General features: G+C 36.3%; 1 protein-coding gene across 1 annotated transcript in view; it reads right to left on the bottom strand.

Moving 5' to 3' along the window:
- Positions 1–25384, bottom strand: part of TRIP11 (thyroid hormone receptor interactor 11) — a 29179-nt gene extending 3795 nt beyond the window's left edge. The window contains exons 1-19 of the mRNA XM_065750936.1: positions 25215–25384; positions 23177–23253; positions 21997–22107; positions 20554–20829; positions 19653–19721; positions 18768–18933; positions 16838–17200; positions 15908–15948; positions 15339–15434; positions 14425–14631; positions 10437–13466; positions 9542–9682; positions 8790–8983; positions 7453–7616; positions 7048–7151; positions 6218–6317; positions 1658–1739; positions 805–919; positions 136–258 (exon numbers count right to left, since the gene is read on the bottom strand). Of these exons, the coding sequence (XP_065607008.1) occupies positions 136–258; positions 805–919; positions 1658–1739; positions 6218–6317; positions 7048–7151; positions 7453–7616; positions 8790–8983; positions 9542–9682; positions 10437–13466; positions 14425–14631; positions 15339–15434; positions 15908–15948; positions 16838–17200; positions 18768–18933; positions 19653–19721; positions 20554–20829; positions 21997–22107; positions 23177–23253; positions 25215–25353 (5598 nt within the window). The 5' untranslated portion in view covers positions 25354–25384. The remainder of the gene's footprint in view (positions 1–135; positions 259–804; positions 920–1657; positions 1740–6217; positions 6318–7047; positions 7152–7452; positions 7617–8789; positions 8984–9541; positions 9683–10436; positions 13467–14424; positions 14632–15338; positions 15435–15907; positions 15949–16837; positions 17201–18767; positions 18934–19652; positions 19722–20553; positions 20830–21996; positions 22108–23176; positions 23254–25214) is intronic.
- Positions 25385–26870: the final 1486 nt, after the last annotated feature.

The raw sequence follows: 26870 nt of genomic DNA, 5'->3' as shown, positions 1-26870 counted from the left end.
GCTACACAGAATAAATAAAAACTGTAAGAGAGTAGAATTGAAAAACTGAGCTCAATGTACTTATGAACCAAACATAAGCAGTAATATGCAACTGCTCCAGTTCTTCCACTCAGAGAATACATGGTTAACTCTTACACTATTAAAACCAGTCTGATGAGTTGGTCGTAAAGGTGTGCTCGGGACGCTCTTTGATCCCGTTCCTCCACCAAGCCAGCCAGTCACCCATCTTGTAACTCCTCTCTGGTCTTCAGAGAGTAACTAGAAGGTTTAGAGAAAAGTTAGGAAACAAAAATAAGCAGCAGATGAAAAACCTGCAGCACTGCGCTCATTGTATCACTATAACTCATATGGGAATTACACAGAATCCCATAGGTAACTTTAATTGCTATCAAAACCTTATTCTTTCCCCTCCTGAAAACACGAAGTCTAAAATCCTACCTCTTTGTTTAAAAACGTAATAGTCATGCTCTTCACAATACCACGTGGTACACAAAGTTAAATGATTTTTCTTCCACTGACATATTAGAGCTATTATATACAACTGTACAAACAGTACAAAGGTAAATGCTTTCCTTCCTCCACTAATACTCCTCAGCAGGATGAAATCTAGTGCGTCAAGTATAGTTATCATAAGATTTCATGAAGATCAGCGTGTTCCACATAAAAAAATGAATTCAGGTAAGAACAAAAAGCATACATCTCCCTCCCCAGCTGGATGTGCCAGAACAATCACATTTAGTTTAGCAGCAAGCCACTCTATTTTCAGGTAAGGCTACTGCAAATGAATTGGAATCATAGAATTACCTGATCAAGTTCCTCCTTTTTCATACCCAAGATACTTCCCATTAACCTTAACACTTCATGACGTTTATTTTTTGGAGTATGAAAATGTCCAATGAAGAGATTCCTCATCAGGAGCCTGCAGAACAAAGTCTGTTATGCTGCCTGCTGCTAGGTAACAAGTGATTGGAAATTCTAATGCATTTATTCCTTACACCTTTTGCCTAATTTACAATAACCCTAAAAACAATCCAGTATAGGTACTAAAAGGGAATCTCATCAATTTCCTTCCTCTCCAACTTAAAACTCTTAACCATTGAGCTGTAATTTGGACAGTATTGTAACTATTGTATGCAGTAACATGAAACCAAGTTGTATGTTAGCAATTTTTGATGTAAGTGGAACAGTGCATGAAAATATTACTCCCAGATCTTGACTCAGGAGAACCTTTCAACTGTCCCAAACCAAGACCTAAGGAATTAGCAGGGGAACCGATTTGCCTACCCTGGTTTCAGTTTTAACACAGGGATAGAGAAGATGATGGTGATTAAGGAAGAGATCAAATCTGCACAGCATCCAGATGATACCATTCAAACCTTAGATGCCATTATAACAAATGATCAGAAAAAACTTTCAATTTTCAGAACTCATGCTAGTGAAGTGCAATTCTACTTAAACATATAATCCAAGTTTTTATATGCATTTGTTATAATCAAGATGAATATTTACAATCACCAATTTAGCAATGTCAAAATAATCAAAGTCTAATTTCAAGATTACATAGAGAAGTTCAGATCTGTACTACTCTTGCAACTGTTATACATCTGTACAGTGCAAAGAATAAAGAACAAAAGCATACATCAATATAAATACTTACTTGTCCACTTTTCCTTCTGTGCTGTTAATGAGATTCATCAATTTATTTTGTACATCTTCTAACATTTCTCTTCTGATCTCACCTATAATACGTTAGGTCAACACAAATAAAAATCCCACTTTGTTTCAGCAAGTTACTAGTAAAACATCTTCTAAAATAAAGACAAGCTAATATATGTACTTCTAGTATCAGCACAATTTCTTACAAGAATTGTCAACTTAGTGATTATTACTTGAATTCATAAGCTATAATTTTCAGAAAAACACTTAAACCTAAAGTACAGAAACACTCAGGATGCAAGTCAACTGCAGAAGGTTTGGTAACTGCCCTGATCCATTCAGGCTGTATAGAACTGGGAAGAAGCTCTTTATCATGTTGTCATGAGGTCTTTGGATTTCAGTACTTAAATATATTCACTCTCATTCAGCAATTTCATAGCACAGATTTTACTACAATTCTAAAATTTCAGAAATGTAAATTATTTGTTAACTTATATTTAGAATACACCTGATTACCCCATCCTGTGCCAGTATCTCTAGCTTACTCTGACCTCTCTCAAACTAAAGCCCACCATAGAGAAAATATTCTGAAAGGGTTTTACAAGCTAGAAGTGTTTTACAGCATTCTGACTCTAAAGATAAAAGACTAAAAGTTTTATCTGTATAAAATTCAGCTATGTTAAAAACTGGATAAAAATATCTTACTTTCAGGTCTGGACAAACTTCCAAAAAAGCTTAAATTAAAAACTGATTAAAAAACCTCAAATGCCCAAACACGACTTAGTTTTACACTTAGTTTTGTGAGAAGAAAACAAAACAGCTACAAGGTAAGAGAATTCAATGTAGATAAGCTTAAAAACAGAAAAAAAACAATTTTTTTCAAACTTCTCTCCAAGATACTATTTTCAAACTTCTTTCCTATTAAAAGCACAAGTCATAATAGCACATACAAGCTGAACAACATATAGATCCTCAAGATAAAGACAATTGCTATCTTGAAGTTAAATAAGAAGAGATGAGGTTTTATTTTCCCTTCTCTCTGTAAGGCTGAATTCTTCAAATGTTTTCAAACTCTATGGAAAAAATTTCAACCAACATGAAATTTCCTCTTATTCCAATATTTCTTGGGCTCATGTTGATTAAAAATATATATACACATTTTAAAGGTAAATATTGTAGGAAGGATGGATATCTTTAAGAAAAATGTGATTATCTAAAAGAATTTAAGAAAAAAAAACAAGGGAAGAAGAAAGGTGATGTGTAGGAAGTTTTATAACTCCAGTTTCCACATTACTTTCAATCTTTAATAAATGCATGCCACACCACGGTAACAGCAGCAAATCCCTCAGAACCTGTAGAGTTTTGGTGCACCTACACAAAGAGCTAGGCTGTGAAATGTGTCCTGTTCAAATACTCTACAACTTCTCATAAACACTTCACAATTATGAATTTTTGAAAGTAAAGAGTGGAACAAACCAATTAGCATCATGCTGGGAACATTACTTAATATTATGCTACTCTGCACGTGTGGTTAAGTAGGATCCCCAAATATGAATGAAATTGTAGGAGCATTATGGAAGCTGAGTGGTTATTTAGGTCTCCAGAGAATAAAAGAGAATTAAAAAAAGTTACATGAATAATTTTGATTAAAAGAGAAATAGCCTCTGAAAACAAGGTTTAAGTATATTTCAAGCCTTTGCTTTTGCTCTATATAGCATGACAATAAAAAGTTCCCTTTTTACCTCTTTAAAACAAACCAATTAATGGTTTTTGAAGTGAAAAGTTACTTCTATTTTTTCCTGAGAATGTTTTTGTATCAGAGGATCAACTTTTAAGAACAGCTACATGGCTACATTCATTGACAGTGACTAAACAGCTCTACCCTTGGATAGACTTTCAAATAGAATATTTCCTTCTAAAATGGAACCTTACAGTTGAAAAGGACTTAAGTGTGTACTTTGTGTGTACAAAAAGACTGAATAACAAAATGACTTGAGCCAAAATTCAGCACAGACTGCTGTAAACCAGACATTTACAGCAGTCTCCAATAATTTGTTAACCATTTATGGCAATCCCCAAAACTGCATCTGGTACATCTTATACTTTTCCATTAAAATCACTTCTCCTGCCAAAAAAAATCCATAAAGAAATCCATCAAAGGATTTGGCCAACAAAACTGTGTCTGGGAATGTATTTGGCTAATTTTCAATACAACATTATATGTTTTCTTGTATAAGTAGAGAAAATAGAATGGTCTCCTTTTCAATACAAATTATGATTTATCCTATAACAACACTGAAGTGCTGTTTCCTTAATAAAACAATTTCTTTTCAATTTTTAACAACTAAATTGCTTGTCACTACAACACAGTTTGATAAAAGACTAAGACCATTTTCTCTCACAGTTCAAGTCCATTAGCACATTACCCCTTCTGCTCTCAAGAAACTTAGCTTATCAAAATCAACCAGTAGCATAATATCTCTCCAAATAATAAGGCAAATTTGGCATATGCCCACATTATTTTCAATCCAGGGTCTTTGAACATTTCCACTGTGATGTCTCTAGTAAGACAGTAACATAAAGAATCGACAATTAAAAAAACCTGATCTACTGAATTAGTAGATTGATGCAGTGTGAAATTTCATTGAGATTGTAAAATGCACACGTGAACTCAAAATAATGCTACGATGCTCACTGGGATGTCAAACTGCACTTACAGATAAAATACATTTAAATAATGTGCAGTTGTGAAAAAGTTAAAGCTTTTTTGAGGAGTTCTTTCTGAAATTGCAAGGGCTTTAAAAGGACTGTTCACACTATTTACAAGATTACAAGCAAGTATGCTTTAAGAAAATATTAGATATTTCAAGAACAAATTGGAATTTAAAAATAAACAGCAATAATTAGTTGAATGCGGTCAAAGCTAAAAGAGTTACCAATGCATCTGGCAAAGACGACTTTGCAAGCATCTTCTCACAGCAAGCCTCAACTAAAAGACTTCACCCCCCATATTCCCAACAGATATTGAAGGAGATATTGAAGGGAACAAAAAAAAAAAACAAAAACAGAAGGTATGAGATTGCAGAGCATGAGCAATTCTCTGCCCTTCAAACTCTATTTTGAAAATCCCCTTCGGGGAGCAATCAGAAATTTTCCTCTTGGTTCATTTTTATCCAACATATACAACTGAAATTTAGACTTTAACAAAGGATGCTGCAGTAACAGCAAAATATGGTAACCTACAGGAAAAGAAGGAAAGAAAAAGCAGAGCTCAGCTGGAAAAAATGAAGAGGAAAAGATAAATAACACAAATAACAGTAATTAAAAAAAAAGGTAATACTCCCTCAACAGTTAGTACTGTTAATCACTCATGTGAGAACTGTCACACAGCTAGACAGACCATTTCCCCTTGTGGCTCAAGGAGACAAGGAAGATGAAACTACATGTCAGGGCTGAGATTTAAGGACAGAAATCCAACACAATTACTATTAGTTCTAAGTTTAGCTTTACCTAATGATACAAATCCTTTCTCATGAAAGCTAATATTAATGAAAAAAACACCGCCACAGTGATCTTATATTATTCGTATAGCTACTGCATCACTGTGAATCAAGTCTGAGCTGGTAAAACCTTCCTGACATTTAGCATTCAAATACATTATACAGAAATAACTTAGTTTTTTCCATTTGATTAGAATAAAGTTTGAGACCACTAAACAGAAATTCATAAAAATGGTATTAGTTTTTAGCACAAGGTATACTGCCTGTTTAGGCTTTTCTATAAAGCTTTAATGCTACAAGTGCTTACAAAAGAGAAGGCTATGTATCCATCACAGATCTTACATTTCAGCAATATTGCTGAGATGAAAATACCCATCTCTAAACCAATCACGGGCAGAGAATCACATTGGAAAGGACTTGTCTAGGCCACTGCAAGCCCTCAAGTTCAAGAAGGGTCAGCTAGAGCAGGCTGTCCTGAACTGTGTACAAATGGCTTTTGAGTATCTCCATAGATGGACACACCACCCTGAGTGAACTGTTCTTTTGACCACCCCCACTGAAAATATTCTTCCTTTTCAAAACAGTTTCCCTAGGCAAACTCCTCTTATTATTTAGCCAATTTTTGTCTTCAAATCCAAATTAAAGAAGTTTGTAAAAAGCCAAAGTATTTAATCAGAGAACAGTATGAAAGGCATCTTTCTAAATATGAGCAATCCAGAAACTCATTTCACGTAAGATCTAAAAATACAAACTAAAGACATGTATAAGGCCTTTCACATAATCTCTTCTGTCAGCCTTATATTGGTGCAAAAGCTGTCCCCTCTACATCTCTTAGCAACAGCATATCCTTTACCTCACAGTAACTTTGTCTATGTGAAATATGGTAGTTAATCTGAAAAAAAAATGTGACAGGACTTGATATTGACATTTCACAAACTTTTAAAAGAGATACAAAACTAAAGCTGATTCAAGGGCTTAGGTATCTAAAGAAGGAAATCAGAATAACAGAGAAAGACACCTAGTAGAAGGTACACATATTTTATAAATGTTTAATCTGTTACCTTCTTTTTTAAGCTCTTCAATCTGCTCCTCTTTAACATCAAGTTGCTCAGTAAGCCTTGATGCTGCATCCAGTGCAGCATTCGCCTCTTCTAAATTTTCCTGAAGAGTGAGCAGGAAAAGGACAAGAAGGGAAGTACAGGAGTTCACCTTTACTATTATGTTAACGCAACACAGATCAAACATAGCAAACATTTGTATTTTTATAATAACTTGGTTGGAAACATTCCCAGAAGAACTCATGTTATCTCACTGGCCTTTCGTTTCCAGCTCAGCCCCATCCCTGATATGAAGAAGAAAGAAATACCTAACTTGATCTAGAATCATAGAAGACTTAAGAGTACAAAGGGACCTCTGAAGGCCATATAGTCCAACTTCCCTGTGATGAACAGGGACATCCACAGCTAGATCAGATTGCCAGAGCCTGATCCAGCCTCACCTTGAAAGTTCCAGTGACACTGTACCAACCACATCACTGGGCAATCTGTTACAGTGCCTTACCCCATCACTGTAAAAGCTTTTTTCCCTGTATCTAACCTAAATCTAATCTCTTTAAGCTTGAAACCCTTTCTCCTTGTTCTGTCACCACAGACCCTGCTAAAAAGCCTGTCCCCTTCTCTCCTGTAGCTCCCATTCAGATATTGAATAGCAGCTATCAGTTCACCTTGTGGCTTACTCTTCTCCATCCTAAAACGTGCCAGCTCTCTCAGCCTGTCCTTGTACAGGCTACTCTTATATAGAGACAGACAATTAACACTTCATGCAGCAGTTAAAAAAAACCCCACAAATTAGCATGCAACTTCATTGGGTTCAACTTCATTAGTCAGCCTACCTGTAGTGATACAACTTTTTCTTCTAAGTTTTCAGCTTTATTTTTCCATTCTGCAGTTTCTTTTTGGTGCTTTTCCAGCTCTGCTGAATACATGGCTTTTTCTTCTAATGAGTTAAAAATGCAAAAAGAAAAAAAATCTCTACTCATTATACGTAATTCTCTTTGAGATACACAATTGGAAAATCTCAGCATTATCACATCTAGTGTTCATGAGGTAGAATTCCAATTTCACAAATAGTATAATGACCACCAGTTTTCACATCTTGTAAAAGTTGGAAGACTTTAAAATTCAAGCTATCAAAATGAAAATCAAGTAATTATGTATTTCAAAAGCAGCAAAATATGGTAATTATCTCATTTGAAGAATGCTTATTGTGACCTTCGATATTTCTCCACAAAACTTACCCTGTTGGAATTGCTCTAGTACCATCTGCAGGTTGGTCAGTGACAATGCATACTGTTTCACTTGGTCCTGTGAGATGGCAAGCTGCAGCACTGTCTCATCTCTCTGCTTGGAAACCAAGTTTAATTGCTCTTGCAAAGATTCAACCTGCAGATTAGCCTGATGACTTAAATGAGCATGAAATAAATTATTTAAGACAATGACAAAAATCATCAGAGAAAATAAACATACAACAAAATGAAGACATTCTCTCTCCACCCCCCGATTTCCTATTAAAAACAAACACAAATCTCCCAACAACACATTTTAAATATGCCTGCTGATAATATTTTTGCAATCCAATAACTTCTGTCTGAAGTGTCCTGCTTCAATTACTAAGTAAATCAAATGGTCTATCAACTTTTACTGTTAAAGCCAATCACAGGTAATTCAGCATAGCCTGCTCCTTACTGACCACTGACAAGCCATTTAATATATCCCATTACACAGAAATATTATGAACCTCATAGCCTCCGAACCCACGTTACCTTTTTTAACAGTGCCTATCAGGTACAAAAATAGGCTGTACTTCTTTGAAAGACATTTGACAAGTTCCTACAAAGAATTAAAAAAATATATTCTGCCAGTTTTTACACAGCCTTCTTTCAACTCTTCAAATTTCTGTGGTTTTCCACAATAAAGTCTGCTCAACTTAGAAATTTCTTTACTTATGTTATGAGCAAAGTTTATCTTCATCATTCAAGGAAGTAGCAAAGACTGAAGCAACATATTTTTTTTTTATTAAAACAGCTGTTCACCTGGACAACTGTCCAAACAAAAGAGATCTTTTGCCCGAAGTAACCAATAAGCCCATATTAAAGACAAGTCTTGAATAATTTTAATACTCTCATTTTCATTGTTCTGAATGAAAAATAGAACTATAATAAAAATGTGAATACATACTTACAGCACTGTATACCTTTCTACACTAAAGTATGAAGATGTGTACTCATCTTGAAAACACCACCACAAGCACACTGTACTCCTGAACTGTACTCTTTCCAAGTGAACGAAATCTTGATTGTAAAGGCAAGATAATCTTTCATCCTTCAACACACAAACTGAAGGGTAGAGGATTTTTTGTTCTTTCTAGTTCTAAGCAGTCAAAGATCTGAGATTTCTATAGCTGCTATAAAAAGGACAAAAGAGTTCATTACAGTTATCAAGGTTATTTCATACTGCCTCTCCGATTCAAGACAACAGTCATTTATAGATATTTTGTTTTCTCAAGTGCCCAGTGTGCTCCAGGTAAGTGTAATATTCACAGACAATGGCACTGCAGGATAAATGAAAAGATTACCTGGCATTCTCCACTGCAGTAGATGAGGACACAAGTTTTTCTTCCAAAATTGAAACTTTTTTTCTTAGCTTGGTCTCTCTGTCTTCTGCAGCTAAGGCTTCTCGTGTATAGGAGTCCTCCATTTCTATAAGGTGGTTACGCAACCTCTCCAGTTCCTGATTTAGGCGCTGCTCTTTCTCATGCAAATGCTGCATCTGTGTATAACACACCTTAAGTTGTTTGCATTATCAGCTTTCATAGAGGAACATAAGCAAAGAAAATGTACTTTGAAGCATACTGCCTGTGTAATGACTTCAAGTGCTTTGCGCAAGTTATTACTAATAAAAATTATGCAGAAAATATTATAGATACATAGGGTAAATAATCCCCAAGGATGGTACTCAAAAACAGTATGGAAGATGGTATATTTCAGGAAGTCTATATAGGTGGTACAGATAGCAAGAAAAAGAGAATGGCTCACCTTTAGGATGATAAAGGTTTGCTGTGTACTCCACATGAGAGGGATCTCCAAGAAGAGATCCTTCCCTGGTGGTGGTCAGCCCTTAAGTGGGGTTTGGGAGAGCTGGAGCCAGGCTCCACCCCCTCCAATCACACAGGTATATCACCTTCACCTGTGCACCCATGGCTGACTCGGTGCTCACCTCAGGTGACCAATCAGTGGTTCAGGCCGTGATTCAGCAGTTCCCATACAAGATGTAATTTCCTATTATTTTTTTTATTTCTTGCAACTCTTAAGTTATATGATGACATACCTCACTCTGTAGGGCACTGCTCTCCATTTGCTTCTGCTTGAGTGCTACCATGACTTGATCTCTCTCTTGCTGAAAAGTAACAGCCTTGTCCTGCATTGATTTAACCTCATTTAGCAGTTGATTCAGTTCCCCCGTTTTGCCCTGAGAAAGACATAAAGAAGCACTTCAAACACAGCAGTTTCACCAAAGGAGATGCAGTCTTTGTAAACATAAAGACAATACTGACATAACAAGGAAACGGGCAAGAAACACGTGGCCCATCAGCACAGGAACACGTTCAGGGAAAATATTATTCTGAAGTTTTTCCACTCATCACTAAAAGAGGAAATACAAGTTACTCCTAAAGGACACTACACAGTAGCTTACTCAAATTTCTTCCATAATTATTAATAAACTACTGCAAACTTTCTCTGAACATACACTGAAAAATAATCTACTTTCCCATATGTAAGACTGTGAAGAAAAACCATTCTTTGTTTTTCTTCCCCAATGATGCTTCTTCAGCTATAGAAAGATGTGTCAATCCGTTTATCTCCTTGCTGTGAAGCAATCACATTGGAAAGACTAACACTTGAGGAAAGAACATTGAGAAATTATTATTGTCCTCCTTGCTACATCTGCAAGCTTTTTAAAATAAAAATAATATAGAGCACTTAATGCAGAATAGGAAAAAGCAAAATACAGAGCAGCTCTTCAGTAAATGAGTATTTTCCAAATGCATGGATACAAAGTTTACGGATACAAAATTAACAGATAAAATTGTAATCCAATCACCTGCTGATTTTTCACTTTTAAGGAGTCATCGATTTCAGGCAAACAAATGATGCATACATGTCCATGAAAATACATTATTATGCAACTTATTTCAAAAGATAAAAAATATGAACACACATACCTGTTCTTTCTCTTTCAATAGCTTCTCAAGCGCAAGAGCTTTTTCCTTCATTGAGTGGGACTCAAACTCCTTCTCTTTCAGCATCATGGAAAATTGCATATTAGTTTCCTGGAGCGCTCGGAATTCTGTTTCTTTTTCCCTACATCTTGCAACTATTTTTTCATTTTCTTCTTTCAGTTTTCGAATATCCATTTCTAAAATTAAATTCCTTTCTTTGAGATTAGTCACAGCTTGTTTTAAAAGCTCGTTCTCATTTTCTTTGTTATTAAGATTTTCACTCACAGAAAGTAACTGATCACTTTTAGATTTAATCAGTATGTCTTTTTCTCTAAGAGATTTCTGTAAGACATCGTGTTTTTCCCTAATCTGCCTCATTTCTGAATCAGTTTCTTCCTGACTCCTTCTTTCAAACTCTGATGCTGTAGCCACAGAATCAGATAATCGTTGATTGTTTTCCTGGAGAATCCTAATAGTCGAATCTTTTTCTTGCAATTTTTTTTTCAGTTGTTCCAATTCCTTGTGAAGGATTTTGGATTCATCGTTGAGTACTTCAGGAGCACTGTTATGCATGACTGACGGTTGTGAAACGATGGAAGCCATTGTCACAGACGGTGTTACCAGATCAAGTTTACCCAAGAGAAGATCTTTGGTGTTATGAAGCTGTCCTATGGTATGCTGAACTTGTGCTAATTCTTGACTAAAACTTCTTAGTTTTTTCTCATTTTGTTCATAGCTTTGAATCAAGCCATTATAATCTACCTGCAATTTTGAATTACTATCACTTTCCACTGAAATCTGTGCTTGAAGCTTTTGTAGCTCTTCTTGGAGATGAGCTGACTCATGTTGCATGTTCTGAACTGTGGTTATTACCTGCTGTTTCCACTCTTCCATCTTCTTTACTTGTTGTTTCAATTTATCACGTTCTTGTAAAAGTTCCTCAAACTGATTACTGTTAACACCTCCTGAGCCATTATCAGTACCTGTACTGGAGGCCTGCAAGACAGTTAATAAGGTCTGGCATTTTTGACTTAGAGCATCTATTTCAATATCTTTTTCTCGAATGATACGAGATAAATTTTGAATAGTTTCTCTAAACATATCTTGACTGCTATTTTCAAATCTGTTAGATAATTTTTGATTCTCTTCTTGCAACCTTACCAAAGCTGCCTCTTTAGAGGCCACTATATCCATGATTTTATGATACTCTGTTTTTAACTGACTGTTCTCTCTCGTCTTTTCACTTAGAACTGCTAGTACTTGTTCTCTTTCCATGACATAAGCTTGCAGCTGCTGCTGAAGACCAAGAACATCCTGCCGATAGGAAGCTGAGGAAACTCTAGCACTGAGAGCTTGTATTTCTAGGTCTTTCTCTTGAATGATTCGAGTAAGTTTGCCAACTTCATCTTTAGACAACTGATCAATTTGTTGACTTAGAGAAACATTCTTTTCATTAAGAAGTTTAATCTCCATCTCCCTTTCTTTGAGACCTTTTACTAGTCTTTCAATTTCACTTTTAGATAAGTCATGTTTTTCATTTCCATTTTCTCCATTAAGTGTCTGAACTTTTGTTTCCTGAAAAAGATCAGTGGAGTAAGTCTGAATAACCTGTCTCTCTTTGTGCAACTGAGTTTTAATTTGCTCAATTGTTTTCTGTAAATTTTTTATTTCCTCATCTTTCTCTAAAGAGAGCCTTTCATGTGTGACATTCATTTGTTCACACTGAATTTTTGACTCATCTATTTCCTTTCTTTGCGCCTGCAAGGACTGTTGAAGCTGCGCTGTCTTTTGATTCTGGTCTTCTATTGTTTTTTTGTGAACTTGTATTTCTTCTTCAAGATTATTCTTTATGACTTTTAACTGTGTCACCTCACTTTCAAGTTCAATAATAATATCTAGAGTTTTAGGCTCAACCACAGGTGTAGTTCGACTTTGCTGATCCTTAAAACGTTCAATTTCTTCTTTCAAATGATTATTTTCTTCCTTCATGATAGCAAGACTTTTGTCTTTGTCCTCTAGATTTTGTTTTAAGATGTCCTGCTTTTTTGAAACTTCCATATATTCCTCAAGTTCCTGCTTCACCTGTGAGGCTTGATCTTTAAGTTTTTCAATAAATTCCTCTTTTTCTTTTATGAGTTCTGTCAACTGCTTTTGTCCTCCTAAGCTAGTTGTCAACATCTCTTTTGTTTCTTGATGGTCAACTTCCATCTGCTCCATGCTCCTTTTGAGTTCTGCAATCTTAAAGTCTTTCTCTTGATTGAGTTTAACTAGGCGCTCATGTTCAAGCTGCAATGCAGTGGTATCCATACTACGTGCATTTGATAATTCCTCAATAGTTTGCTCATACTTCTTTGCTTGTTCAAAAAGTTGTTTTTCAGTCTGGTTCAATTCTGTTTCTAAATGCCTTTTTTCCAATTTCAAAGCTTCCACAGCTGTATCTTTTTCTAAGTAAACTTTATTCTTCTCAGAAATTGCATCATTTAACTCCTGTTTTAGTTCTTCAAAGGCTTCCATTAGCTTTCCATTTTCTGTTTTGAGATCAGACAGAGATTTCTCTAAGTCTTCATTTAGTCGCTTATTTTCCAGTTCTTTATTCTGTAGTTTTGCAATTTCTATTTCTCTTTCTTTCAGAATCAGATCTTGACTGCTGTGGTTAGATTCCTGTTTCATATTTTCTGTTAATTTGCTCAAGGACAGAGAAAGTTCCTCTTCTTTTTCTTTCAGTCTTTGCTGCAATTCTCTAACTTCTTTTTTATTATGCAAGTTACAGTCCTGGGCCTTCTTCAATTGTTCTTCAAGGTTTCTAACTTTATCTTGAAGCTGCTGCTTACTTATATGCAAATCATTTAGTGCATATGAACACTGGCTTAGTTTTTCTTTCTGACTATCTAACTCCTTAATTGTTTCCATCTTCTCCATTTCTAATTTTGCTACTTTCTTTCTTTCAACATCTATGTCAAATTTCAGCTGTTTGGTGACGCTATCAGTTTCTATGTGTTGTCTTGACAGCTTCTCTTTCAGTGTAATCATATGCTGAAATTAACACAAACAAGAATTTGTTAGAAAAGAAGGAGAATCAGTGGAACGTGTATTAAACTTTCATCCTGTAAGCAATTAAAAAATTTGCCAGGAAACAGAAAATGCTTCCTACTTAAGAAACTGAGTTGACAAGTAACATCAAGTAGTCAATTCTAAATGACTAGTTGCTAGTTATGTGGGAGAAAACACTAACTCCCAACTCACTACAATGTCCTTATAGGTAGTTGTAGAGATCAATAAGGTCTCCCCTGAGCCTGCTTTTCTCCAGACTAAACAATCCCTGTTCCCACAGCTGTTCCTCATAAGACTTGGGCTACAGACGTCTTCACATCTTGGTTGCACTTCTCTGGACACACTTCAGGGCCTTAATGTGTTTCTTGTAGAGAGGGGCCTAAAACTGAATGCAGTACTCAAGGTGCAGCCACTCAAATGATGTATGGCCTTAATGTTCAGTATAACAGGACAGTGACAGAAAGGTATCATTCTATTTTCATTATGTATAACACAACCTTCTTTGCTCCAAAAAGGTCCATGTTATGAAGAAGTTGAGATGCAGTAGATTAACTATTCAGTAAAATTAATGAAAGGAAAAGAGGAAATTTTTTTGAAATTAATTCATCTTAATCTAATTATACTATTCATAAGAAAGTATTAACAGGATAAAAACATCTGAACTACATACAGATAAAACTTATGTGGTATTTATTAGGACTTTAGAAAGTAACATGCATTACAGGCAGCTAACACATCATATTTCTTAATCTGTAACAAGCAAGTTTCTTACATTTTAGAATTTTACATCAAGATGGTGAAATACTGGCCCCAGTAAATCTATTTATTTACTTGCCACAGAGATAGTTTACCTATCTGCAAAGATCAACTTAAAAGATAAACACACACAAATATAAACATATACTTTTGAAATTCAACAAGTAATTTGAATGTTTATTACCTGAGTAGCTTCTTGATTCTGCTTGTCTAGTTCTTCCAATTCTGCTATTAATGTTTCTCTTTCAGCAATACTTTCATTTAATTCATGTTCTTTCCTTTCCAAATCTTGCTTTAACTGTTTTAATTCTGAATTCTGATCCTCAGTATATGCAGAAATAATATTCTCATCTTTATGCTGTGCATTTAGCAGTTCCTTCTCGAGTTCCTCCTTAAGTCAAACAAATCTACATGTTAGATTTACTCTTGACAAATCCTGTACTGTCCAAACGTGAAATGCTTTCTTTTTCTCAAAAATAAAAGCAGAGCATGCATTTCTATGGTACCATCTCTGAGGCTACATGAACATCTTCCCAATTAGAAATTATTTATTATGAAGTATTCATCTTTAACATTCATATATACGTTGTTTTTTGTTTTTGTTTTTGTGTGTGTTCGTCATTACTTCTTTCATTATGCTCACTAGTGCATTTTACAAAGTTCACAAAAGTCATGGCCTGAAAAGCATGGTTATGTCCACCACTGAGGTACAGATCCACAGCTGGAACATACTATTAGGTCTTCTAGAGACACTTCAAACATACAGTATGCATTGTGAGAAAGGAATCGAGCACTGAAAAATTTCATTACAGCTCTCTTAAGGATAAGTCTTTAATTGATGCAACATATACAACAGATCCTACTTCAAGAAAAAACTACTGGATGCAAAAATAAACTAAGTCATATTTATCAAGCCTGAATTTATATAGGACTTGCTGGAATGCTGCTTTAAAAAAAAATACATTAACCACATCAGTAAGATAAATTACAGCACTACATGGAAGAAAAAGCTATGTCAGAACATTGTCAAAACTATACTAAACATACCAATACATAGAAAATAACATGTAAACACCAAAGTTCAGAAATCTAACATACCTTTTCTTTCCTAAGTTTAAGATTTTCTTCTTTAAGAACTTGAAGATCTAATGTAGAAGTCTGAATATCTTTTGCCATATGAACAGGATTGTCAGCCTACAAAAACAGAATTTAAATAGTGAAATACTTAAGGTAAGAATCCAGGGCATTTAAAAAGCGCACTACCTGTAATAACTTTATCAATAAATATTAGTGGAGGAACACGGAAGAATAAACACCTGACACGAATACAACTTTATATTGTTTAAAGTACTGTTTTTCTAGTAATTTAAAGGGAAGTTTATGTACAATACTTTAAAAATATATATTTTACAGCAGTCTAAGTAAGAGTAGGATAAGTGGAACTCTACTAGTTTACTTCAGTAGAGTATACTGTAAAGTTTCACAAGCCAAAATGTATTGTTACCATGACTTCCATATGCAATTATAAAATCAATCTAAATCTACTTCCTTGATTACAAGGTTATTTATGCACAGCGTGAATGCTCCAAGAACATATACTATCAAGAACATGTATTTTCTACAAGTTACTGTTGTTTTTTATTAGCTTAATTCAGAAACTGCTTTACCTGATTTAAACTTGAAAGCCTTGCTATTTCTCTTTCTGCTTCTATAATGGAAAACAAAACATAGTTTTACTACTTTCACAACAACCAAAAAACAACCCAAATCACCTCCCCAACTGGGCCAGCAGAACTCTGCTGCTCAAAAGAAAAGTTTCATAGCATCATGAGATTTTTTTTTTTTTTTAGGAATCAGTGTTGTAAAAGATTCACGCTACAAAGCAGAGGTTCACTTTTACAATTGAATTTAGTACCACATTGTATCACAGAAAAAGCATACTTTTACAATTTAAATAAAACACCTATTCAGGTTTCCTTTATAAGAAAGAAAAATCCTGTCAAACGGTTGACACACACAGTAACTACTGGAATCAGAAACCTCTATGTTTATCACTCTGGGGCCAACTACATTCTCTTGCCCTTATCTCAGTGGACAAGGCTTATTTAAAGCACCACCTTTTAAAGGTACATAGTTCAATATTCTGTTCCAAATTCTTAAAATATAGTGGCCTTCCAGTGCCTACAGGAGGCCTATGTGAAAGCTGGAGAGAGACTCCGTATCACAAAGCATAGTGACTGGACAAAGGGGAATCATTTTAAACTCAAAGAGGGGAGATTTAGACTAGATGTTAAAAGGGAATGTTTTACTATGACAGTAGTGAGGGCACTGGCACATGCTGCCCAGAGAAGCTGTGGATGCCCCATCCCTGGAGCTGTTCAAGACCAGGTTTGATGGGGCCCTGGGCAGCCTGAACTGGTGGGAGGTGTCCATGCCCATGGCAGGAGGTTGGAACTAAATGATCTTTAATGTCCTTTCCAACATATACAACTCCATCATTCTACAAAAGTAAATTCTGAGTATTAACGTTAAAAATCTATGACAACATATTATTAAAAAATCAAAATCAGTAAAATAAACCCACATCATCTTTGTACCTAACAGTGCTTGTTGCAGATTGACAACATCTTCCGGTAGTAGTGTCTTGGACTGAGACTTCTCTTGTTCTTTCAAGAGAGCATCTTGCTCTGCAACAGAACTTTGAAGCACACTGAAGTCAGATTTTAGACTTTCATATTCCTGGGTTATTTGGATTTTTTCTACCTTTAACAACTCTTGCTCTTTCAGAAGAATTTTGTTTTCTTCTTTGGCAGAAGATAATTTCTGATTTAATTTTCTGATTTCATCCTCTAGGTTCTTTATAATTTGCAAGTCTTCTGCCTTCCTTCCTTCTAGATTCTGAGCATTCTTTTTCTGTTCACTAATTTTAGAGTCAATCATGGCATCAGTGCTTACACCATCTAAAAAGCAAAACAGATTGAGTTTGCAGTACTAACCAAAGCCAACACTGTAGAACTTTTGTTTAAAAATCTCTTTCATCCCTTCTCCTGACAGAGGGATAATCTAAAACAAAAACATGATCATCAACAGAAGACTAACTTAAACAGAATTAACGCTTTAAGCAATGTCACACATATGACTAATTTGATAAACTGTTTTTCAAATACTTAGATCTCCTTGGCTCTAATAAGTTTTAAAAGGTGTTGCAGGACACACATCATTGAAGATTTCATTAACATATTCTTGACCAGGAAGGGTAGGAAAGATGAAAGAAGCCAATTTATCAGGACACACAATCTGTCTGTTATTAATTTATCAAAACCCATCCAATTCAGTTTGATGCAAAACCACTGTTTATAATCTAATGTCAAAGGGTTGCTGAATGGCTGTCACAGAGTACAATACTTCACATATACAATACGTTTCTGTTAATAAATCTTAATGACAGAATTGCTTTTTCTGTCAGTTTAACTGGTTGCAAAAACTACAGATTATTAGACAGCCTCATATGCCAAATGGCACTCCAAGTTTTACACGTAAAGACCTCATTTTGCAGATGTGTTTTTACAGACCCACAATATAATCATAGCATAGTTCTGCACAATCCTAATACTGAAATTTCCAGGTCCATTATAGACTATAAAAGGCAGAATAAAAAAATGTATAGAAGAAAAAAGAAAATACAGACTGAGAACACAAGTGTAAGCTCAGACAGCTTTCCCCTCCCCACTGTCCATATTATATTCTCAAACAGAACCAGCAAAATATCACATACACTCTAAAATAATTTGAAAGCTGTGAGCAACACTTATTTTACAGATAACTTGCAAAGAAAAGATGTGATTCCTGTCTCTAACTTCATTAAGTGGGCCCTACTGATATGTATATATGCAGTATACATAGAAGACAGATTAAATTTTTACAGGCATGAGATTTTCAGAAATAAATTACCTGCACTGCCTTAAAAGTTACACACCTGCAAAAATACTTCCTCTCTTTATCTTTATTGATCTCTCTCACCAAAAGCAGAATATATAGTCTTCAGAAGCCGGAGTTTTATCAGGTTATAAAACAAAGGCTTAAAGGGCAGAGAAGCTCCTAGAGCAGATCCTAACTGACGTGACTACTTATGAAATACAGAGTACCTTCAAGATATAATGAAGGCTCCTTCTGATAACCACTGAGCTTCTTCTACAATCTATTAATGCCACAGACACACGTGTGGTTCTTTTGGCAACCTCAAAGCTTTAATCTAGTAACCAAAATGGCACTTAGTACTTCTCACTACTTTTGTGCTGAGATTTTCCAACTTTGCTATCCTAATTCAGATGTTCAACCCAGCCACAGTGAATAAAAGATGCTAGGACACGTGCCTGCCTTAAACGTGAAACTGAATATAAGTTGAAATTCAAATTTCTAAACTTGATAATAATTATTACACTGTTCCTAGTGTAATTTAGGCTTTAACCACAATTCACTGCATATTAAATCAGAAAGGAACCTCAACAGCAAGCATGCAGTAACGACCTTGCTGTAACTGATTCTCCAGTTCTTCAATTCGCTCTTCATATTCACTCAGCTCTTCTCGATGTCGACGACTTATCTCTACTAACTTTTGTCTGTGTGCATCCTGCAACACTGAAAGTTCATGTTGATGTTCATCTATTTCTCGACTTAAGTTCCGTTTGAGCTCCTGAAAAACATTGTTAGAGAAACAGAATGGTAAAATACAATACAGAAGCTTGAGAAAGAACACAAAAGAAACAAAAAATGTTTTCCTTAGTAAAATTGAAATATTTATTAAAGGATTGCTCATAGAAAAGATCAAGGTTTTTTTTAAACATTTAAGAAGACATTCTTTTAAATACATATGTACACAAACAGTATGCTATAGAAATAAAACAATATAGAATATTTATATTCAATATTAGAGTGAATAAACATTACAACTGCTTCCAAACAAAGTGAATATATTAGGACATTTCTAATAGCTTTCAGGAATTCATCCGAATTTGTATGTTTCACCCCCATTGAAAAAAAAGAGCAAGATCAGAAGGAATCAAAAACTTACTTTGTATATCAAAATTCATTCTCAAGGCTACAACAGCTTCTGAAAGTGATTTGCCCTCATAAATGCTATGGCATTCTTTTAAGCTCAGGTTCTAAGTTTATCAAATTGCAGAAACACCCTCGGTTTCCCAGGATACTAGGTTGTTTTAAAATCTAGCACATTTCATTCAATAGTATATACAATTACATTACATACTCATGTTATGTAATTGCATTTTTAAAAGAGAAAACATGCCAGTGTTACAATATATTTAACTATTCATATCATGTGACAATACACAAAACCACCAAGTATGAAGTATAAGCTAAAGCAAGTTTGTTGAAGCTGAGTTGTCACCTTACCTTAATGACATTTTGCAGTTTGCATATTTCACTCTGTTCAGCATCATTTGTTCCTTGCACTTTGGAAGACTGAGAAAAGAAATATCACACCTCCAAGTGGAAATTGTGATAAATACAAACACATTTTTCAAATAATTGCTTCCCTTTTTGGCAATGAAAGGTAAAAAAAACAAAGGTAACATGAAGCTGCTAATTTTCAAATTTAGAGCAATTTTCCTTGGAAGAAGGGCATTTTAGTTAAAAACAAAACAAAACGCTTTTCAATTTTCCATTCAATTTTTTAATATTACATACAAGTGTGTAACAGTTGGGAGGGGGGACTTTACTGAATCTAGTAAAGTAACAGTGTTGCCCATTTTTACTTCAGTATTTCCATATCAAAAAAGTACTCTCTCTGAAATCAGGCTATAGCTGAGAAATGATCACATCAACAACAACCTGAAATATTATATTCTTCCTTGTCTCAGCAAATCATAAATTACAACTGACATATCAAATACTGATAGAAAAGCGGGTATAAACAGTATGCAACATCCAACTATCACTTCTGATAGTATTTTGTTGTCAGTAAGTAGTCAGTAGCACAGCTAGGCAGAAGTGTTTTAAGGGCTGAATAAAAATAAAAACCTTAATCAGAATGAATATTCTATGAGAATGGGTATAACACCCTCTTCCTAACTTGATAGGAAAGTGTCATGAAAAGACACTGGGAAAATGACAACTGGATGTCCCTCCAGTCATGTATTGGGGGAAAAAAAAAAAAAAGACTATCATCAAGCTTCAGTTTTCACCACATCAAGTTATTTCTACCAATTTTACCACATGAATAGAGACCCACTCTAACAATACCAACATGATGTAAATAGCATTTTGGAGGGGAGAAAGAAGGGAAATCACTCACCTGTGCAATTTGCTTCCAGTGGTCTATCTCAGATTCAAGTCTAGAAACTTCATTGGATAACCTGTTTATTTCTTGTTGAGACCAAATTATATCCCCAAAATCCATGTCATCGCCTTCAAAACCTGAGGAATGTCTAACCACGGGAACAAAGGAGGCTGACATAGTGGCTGGTTGTGAAACACCACTTCCTAACTGTGCTGACTGAGCAGCAGTCTGAAGTTTCTGCAACTGTTCCTGTAATGCATTCTGTCGAGCTTTTAGATGGCTGATTTCCACCTGAACATACAGAATATAAGGCACTGTTTCAGCAAGAATATCAAAATACACTCTATTTGTACTCTTATGAAAGAGCAATGAGATAACTCCCTCCAGGCATAAAACAATAATCATTGCCACTAAAAAACGAAGGATAAAAATCCTAACACTTTGCAGAAGGAGAAAAGCAGTCTTAGATGACTGGTTACAAATTATTGCACACAAGACACATATTGAAAGTGATAATACTCTTCTGGGTAAGTATTTCCAGAAGTACATTAGTGGGAGTTTCTGCTGAATTTTCAGTACCCAGATGCCTATATACTTATAATATATCAAGACTCAGGCTAATACGTTGCACCACAGAAAAATATATCAAGAGTTAATTCAAATATGAAAATTAAACAACGTATTATGCAGCTCAAGTCACTGATTCAAGATAACGTGGTAACATTTATTTTATGCCTAGCATTTCAGTGTACTGCAAATGTGCTTATTTACAACAAACTAAAATTAACTCCATGTAATATTTACATAAGAATTCCATTATTATACTTAATGAGCAGGATCTCATTATATTTTAAGATCATACATCTCAAAATTCTGTTTTCTCTTGTTCACCCATGCATTTACAAATCAAGCTGAAATAAAACTAGTTCTATGTAATATTCTAGGCATACTTGAAGCTCTCTTCATTTACAAGGCTATGAAAGCTCATGTTACACAGCGGGTGATAAACTGGTACATTTACACTAAAGGGACACTTTCTCAAATAATGAAAGATAGCCCTGTTTCCTTTAATTTTACACTTTAAGATAAACAACTGCAATATCTACAGACTATTTAACTGAGAGTTTGCTGCCACTGTACCTTTAGAAGATAACAACTAGAAACACATAGCAGTCAGTGTTTCATTTCTCAGTGATTACAGAAATTCTGATGCAAACATAATGTTTCCAGAGAGTTCTCTCTCCCATCTGCTGGCAGCTCTGCTTACATTATGTGACTCGATTAAATTCATCTTTTAGTCTCTCGGTTTCTATATTCATGAACAATCAAACAGTAAGACTAAATTCAGAACTGTGACTTAACATTTTGCCTGAAAGGGCATAGATACTGTAACTAAACAACAACAAAAGCAATACAATACATAGTAGTTATCCTTACATATTTTACTCTACATCATACCTCTTTCTGTTGCAGCTGATTTCGGTACTCCACAGATAACTGTTTTATTTGAAGCTCTGCTGCTTCATGCTTTTCTTCTAAATCACTACAAACTTTTTTCAGTCTCTCATTCTAGGAAGAATGTCATAGATATTAGCAAGTTCTGAATAGTTCTTATGGAACTAGAAAAGCAAAAGCTTGACAAAGACTTAAAAAAACAACCCAAAACCACAAAACAGTACAGATTTCTCACACTGCTTCACTAAAAACAAACAGTAACTATAACTTCCAAGTGGTCTGAAAATCAGGTTCACACCCAATCTTTCCATTTTTACATACTATGGTAGTTTGTGGTGACCAGAGGTAAATGCCAAGAAGAAAAAAATCAAGGCTGACTTATATGTGGAACTTAAAACTAGCCACACAGCATAAATTGGGACTAATATCCTCATTATTCTAACATTGGTCAACAACAGACACAACAATTAAGAAAAAGAAGCAGGAATTGTACTTCTCCAAAACACTATCTAATTTTCAGTGTTCTCGAAAGCAGATGACATAAAGAAGGTGGTTGGTTTATAGACATAAAGTCACAAGACCAACAAGTCCTTTGTAAAAGTACATCAGGTCACTTTCTGCAAGAGCATGTGAGTTTTGTAAGAAACACTGGAAAAGCATAAGCATCTGTAGCTATGTCAAAAGGACAATGAAGTGGTGCAACAGAAGGAGAACTACATCAGCTCAGACAGATACCCACCCAACTTCAATGCCTGCAGCAAAAAACATGCTGTTACATGGCTGGACACTGTAGACTTACAGTCACGTATATAAAACATTATAAACCAATTAAGCCTTCACCAGCCAAATTTTACCAAAACTTAACAAGAACTTTGCATTTTCAAGCTCTTTACAACCAGTCTATTGTTGCAGTGTAAGTCTCCGAATCAGTAGGAACAGTTGCACAAAACGTTACTTAGCACACAATGAAAACATGCACCACATGCATATTCTGGTAAATAAATTTGCTCCCCTAACCACGATGGCAATTAGTCACCAAAGGAAAGAGGCACATTCTAATTCCACTGTTACCCTTAGTTCTAGATTTTCACAAGGCTGAACAGCTCTGGTGCAAAATTTCATCTTTACCAAAAACAATTTTTATTTATATTTTTAATTACAGTAATGTTCTGAAATTTCTTACTTCTGACTTCTGTGCTGCATTAATACTTTCTATTTCTCTGAGTCTGGAATTAGATGCATGTAGTTCTGTTGCTGCATCTGAAAGAAAAGTGAAAATTTTCAGTTTTATTAACTTTTAAAATGCTGAGTAGATGTTAGTTAAAGACCACAGTTATTAGTAAACATCTTTTCTTTAGACTGCTTTAACATTTGCTTGTACATAAACATGAAAAGTTGCCTTTATCAGAATGCTATCGGGATTATTTTTCAAACCAGAACCTTTCTGGACCTTCACTTAGTTCTCTCATATCCAGTCTTTAAGTCAGATCACAGAACTAATAACAAAGTATGAAATAAAGCTTAAAAATAATTGTAACAGTAGTTTTCACTGAGCAGTTACGTGTCACTGAGTCAGGTTCTCATTTAGGACTTTGTCCCCAAAATAACTACTGCGTGTGATTATTTCTCAATAATTTCATGTGAAGGTTCAGAACAAGGATTACTTCCCTAAAATACACATAAAGGTGACTGACTAAATTTAGTCAGAAAAGCAAACATAAACCAACAACTAAAAGATCCACACAACGGGAACACTGATCCCACCCTTTATGTGAGGGGGCACAAACCCTATAAAAGGCAACAAGTCTTAAAAAGGCAACCTAGTTTGACCACACCAGTTTATCTAATACAAGTAATTGCATCCTGGATCCTTTTAAGACCAACTTTCCTCAAATAATCTATTTTTACTTCACCCTTCTCCCAGGTTTAATGTGTATAAATAGAACATTTTCTTTTATTATTCAGGAATCACAACTAATTGGCTAGAAGTCAGCCTTGATATTTTTTTTCAAAACTCAAAATAAACACAAGTGTGCTATATTTTATAGTTCCCTACATGCTGCTTAAAACTGATGTTGCTCAAGTGCTGCAGAGGCTGTAATACGCCCATTAAACTGAAGACATTAGCGTCTGTAATCCACCAACACCATCATTACTTGGGCCAGCAGCCAAAACAGTGAATAACATTAAAAGTTAGGATAAGAAAAAAATTAAGGTTGGAAAGATCACTAAGATCACCCAGTCTGTCCACCAGCCCATGCCAGTGACTGCTCCAGACCCCATCACTCAGTGTGATATTTACACATTTCTTCAACCTCCAGGGATGGTTACTCCCCCACCTCCCTGGGCAGCCTGTGCCAGTGCCAGAGGAAGGAAAGGAACTGTCTGAAAAGTGTTCTTAAGGCCACATGGTATGTGAAGCCCTTTAGGGATCAGAACAGCACTTAGATGATGCTGGATTTTTACACTTACACCCCAGGTCAGTAAAGCTAGGACCCCACACAAACGCACTGCTCCAAAACTAGTAGGAAATGGAAGCTGTTCCCAGCAGTGCTAGCAGTCAGTACAACTGGAAGCAACTGCTGTTCAACAGCTCTGTCTTGCACAAACGGAAGTATACATCTGTGAAGCAGAATCACTGTTTTCCCTCTGCTAGCCAACAAACCCACCAGATGACTGCACAGCTTGGCAGCACAAGGTAAATTTCCAAAGAAATAGAATTTAGAATATAAAAAAATTCAAAGCATGTCATTCAGAAAAGTGAGGAAAACATTCCTTCTCAGAATAAGGATGTCTCTTCTAAGCATTTTACCCACACACCAAAAGCCCCATCTGCACCAGACCCCCCAGCATCTGCTTACTAAGGTGATTTACACAATGCGTTCACGGTGCTTGACAGCTGCAAACGAGGTACGGTAGTTGAAATCCTCACTCTGAGGTGAGCAGCTCTGCGTGCCTGCTATTCTCTGTGCTCACTGCGGATTACTCTCAGCCCTGCTGAACGATCCATAACAAAACCAAAACACGGGACCTCCGTCTGAGTGACACGTCAGAGCCGGTAACAGCGGTGCACACGCTGCTGCTCTGCAGTCGGATGAGGTCACCGCAAAAGCAGCTCATCAAACCGGGTCTGATATAAACACACGCAATGAAAGAATAACGCCGCGCTCTTTCACGACGGACAACCCAACGCTTCTCCCCCGCCCCGCAGCCCCTCTTACCGCCCACTTCCTCCGCGCCCTCCAACAGGATGTCCTTGGTGAAGCTGGAGATCTGCCCGGTGAGCGAGGACAGGCTGCCCCCCACCTGCCCCAGGGACTGGCCGAGCCCCGAGCCCAGCCCGCCCAGCCACGACGCCATGGCTCGGCCGGCCGCGGGCCTCCGCGCTCAGCTGCTCGCGGCTCCGTGAAGCGGGCGGCCTCCTGGTCCCTTGTCCTCGCCGGGGAGGCCGAAGCTCTTCCGCGGGCTCAGCAGAACGCTCCCGGCGAGACCTCCGCCGGCGCCGCGCGCATCCCCCCCCGACTCAGCGGCTCCGCCCGGCAGCACCGGCGACTGCCACCTCGACGGCCGCCATGACACCGCCTCCCGGCGCACCATCGACAGCGGCCGCGGCCGGCTAGAGCGCCCCCGCGGCGGCTGGCGGGCGGCGGAGCATGCCGGGATCGTGGCGGAGCGGAGCCCGGCAGCGCCCCTTGCGACTCCAGCGCCTCCTCGGGCAGCCCGTTCCACCGCCTTCAGCGCTCCTTCCCAGAGCAACCTAAAATACCATAGTGTGCTGCCGTCTCATTCAAAACGATGACAAAGGTTTCTTGCTTTAAATCTTCAGTATTTGCTACTGAATATATCACATACACAAAAGAGGCCGTAGCAGCAGAGGAATCCAATGCTGAAGATCTGAGAGTAGAGATGAAAAATGAAAACATTGTCTGAAGAATGAGAACTGAGGAAGGAGGACCAGGCTGAATACTAAAGATTTCTTTAAGGCCAGAAACATAGGTAAGGCAAAAAGTATGTATGCAGGTTAAAAAAAAAAAAGTTTATTATGAAACAGCTTATGCTTTCATGAGAGTCTGGATATGACACAATAATGCTACTCATTCAAAATTAAACGACAAAATATTTGGACCTCTTCTGAAGGGTTGGTCTTAACTTGAACAGCTGATTGTGTGTGTGCATGTAATGAGTATCTCTTAGACTTTCTTTTTTTTTAAATGATTTATGAGTAACCAAAGGTTTCTCAAGAGTTTACCTTTCCTAATGTAAGACAGTAGCAGCTTAGGAAATGAACTAATTCATTTCCTATCTACGCCCTTTAAAATGTTTCCAGTTAATTTTTTTTCTTCTCGTGGATTTTTTAATGTTTTATTTCTTTAAAGGTAAGTTGGTAATAAGAACTGCACAGTTATACTTCTTGTAAATATGAGTTCTGGTGCTCCCAAACCTATATCTCCATAATGTTTATCAGTAAAAGAGCCGTTTGTACACTGTCATCTGTATGTTTGATAGCTATTAAATTCTTCAAGAATTCTCATTCTGCCTAGAATAACTGTAACACTTTGTTCTTTGTTTTTTAAAAGGAGAATTGTCACTTTTATAATAAAGCAGCTTGCAAACAACAGTATTTATCCAAGATGAGGAAATAGAACCACTTACTTGAGTGGATGCTGTTTTAAGCAGTTTTTATATCTACCACCCAATATATTATAGTTTCACATTGCTGCAACAGTCCAGTATTAGAACCCACTAACTTTGCAATGGTATTTAGTATTCCAGTTGAGAAATTCATAGGCACTTGATAGCATGAAGTCCGCAAAGTAATCATGTACAAGAAAGAGTAAAAAGTAAACACTAGCTGAAAATTACATTTAAACCCACTG

This window comes from Cyrtonyx montezumae, unplaced genomic scaffold, assembly GCF_038088225.1.
Source record: "Cyrtonyx montezumae isolate F1298 unplaced genomic scaffold, pur_monq_1.0 scaffold_10, whole genome shotgun sequence".
Classification (NCBI taxonomy): Eukaryota; Metazoa; Chordata; class Aves; order Galliformes; family Odontophoridae; genus Cyrtonyx; species Cyrtonyx montezumae.
This window is presented reverse-complemented; position numbering and strand designations above follow the sequence as displayed.